The 1,187-nt window shown below is 47.0% G+C and overlaps 1 protein-coding gene across 1 annotated transcript in view; it reads left to right on the forward strand.

The window, feature by feature from the left end:
- The window catches only part of LOC116075406 (leukocyte immunoglobulin-like receptor subfamily B member 3A), a 22,729-nt gene extending 22,314 nt beyond the window's left edge, over positions 1-415 (forward strand). Inside the window, 1 exon segment of the mRNA XM_031348525.1 lies at positions 148-415. Within this exon segment, the coding sequence (XP_031204385.1) occupies positions 148-415 (268 nt within the window).
- Positions 416-1,187: the final 772 nt, after the last annotated feature.

The following is a 1,187-nucleotide window of genomic DNA, read 5'->3' on the forward strand; positions in this document are numbered from 1 at the left end:
AAGAACGTGACACCCAGGAACCCCGAAAACCCCTTGGAGGTATGTTTGTATGAGTGTGGTGTGTGTCTAGGTGTGCAGTGCCGCTGTGCTGCATTTGTGGTTTTGTGTTTTGTGGTTTGTGGTTTTTGGTTTCGGTTTTGGGCCCAGTGGCTGCGGGCTGCTCTATCGGAAATCCTGGATGTTGTGCCTGGGGATGCCCTGGATCTTGTGCCTGGGGAAGCCCTGGATGTTGTGCCTGGGGTATCGGGAAGTCTCGGATGGTGTACCTGAGACATCAGGAAGCAGCTGCTGTCAGGAGCCCTGGATGCTGTACCTGGGGTATCGGGAAGTCTCGGATGGTGTACCTGAGACATCGGGAAGCAGCTGCTGTCAGGAGCCCTGGATGCTGTACCTGGGGTATCGGGAAACGACTTGACTGACTTGACTGTTAGTTTTTTGAACAAGGGAGACGTAGTCCTTCTCCTTCCACACAGGAGGAGGAGGGGTCCTGCTCTGTCAGAGGTGGCTTTTGGCTGGTTGTTTAGAATGAAGGTAGGACGACAGTATTTAGATTTATTGGTTTCTGTTGTTTGTGTAGTATTTTTGCTTTTGTTTCTCTTGATCTTTGTCATGGGGCAGCTGTGTACGTGGCAGGTACACGGGCTGAGTGACTCTGTGATTTGGCTGTGATTATCTGTGTATTTAATGTTTGTTAATAGGCCCAGTTGTCTATCTCTGTGTATAAGTTGTCTTTCTCTGTGTTTCTGGACCTGGCAAGGTCAAAGCTGTTTGTGTGATAATTGTTTTTCTCTGTGTTTCTTGGTATCTTGTTCTATATAATTTGTCTGTTGAAGTTAAAAGAAAAAATGGCAGGCTCTGTGCGCCTCAGAGTGGCAGTCCTTTCAGACCATCTGTGGGTTGTTGTCTGAGAGAATTTGGTCCGTCGTCCCTTTGTAGGTTTATCCTTTTGCTTCAATTTCAGATTCAAATCCTAGTACTACTGCTCTCAGTAGTGGGAGGGGCATCTGCCTGCGGCTCCGCTGGCGCGGGGGCTCCTCGAGAGTGGGACAAAAAGTAAATGGGCAGGGACTCCTGAACAACCAAGTAGGTTTTTGCAAAATAAATTAATTGGGTAAAATATAGTCTTTATTATCTGGCTCAGAAATTATTGAATTGGTATCTTGTAAACTGTGGTGATTGAATATTGA

The sequence above is a fragment of the Mastomys coucha genome, unplaced genomic scaffold (assembly GCF_008632895.1).
Source record: "Mastomys coucha isolate ucsf_1 unplaced genomic scaffold, UCSF_Mcou_1 pScaffold3, whole genome shotgun sequence".
Taxonomy (NCBI): Eukaryota; Metazoa; Chordata; class Mammalia; order Rodentia; family Muridae; genus Mastomys; species Mastomys coucha.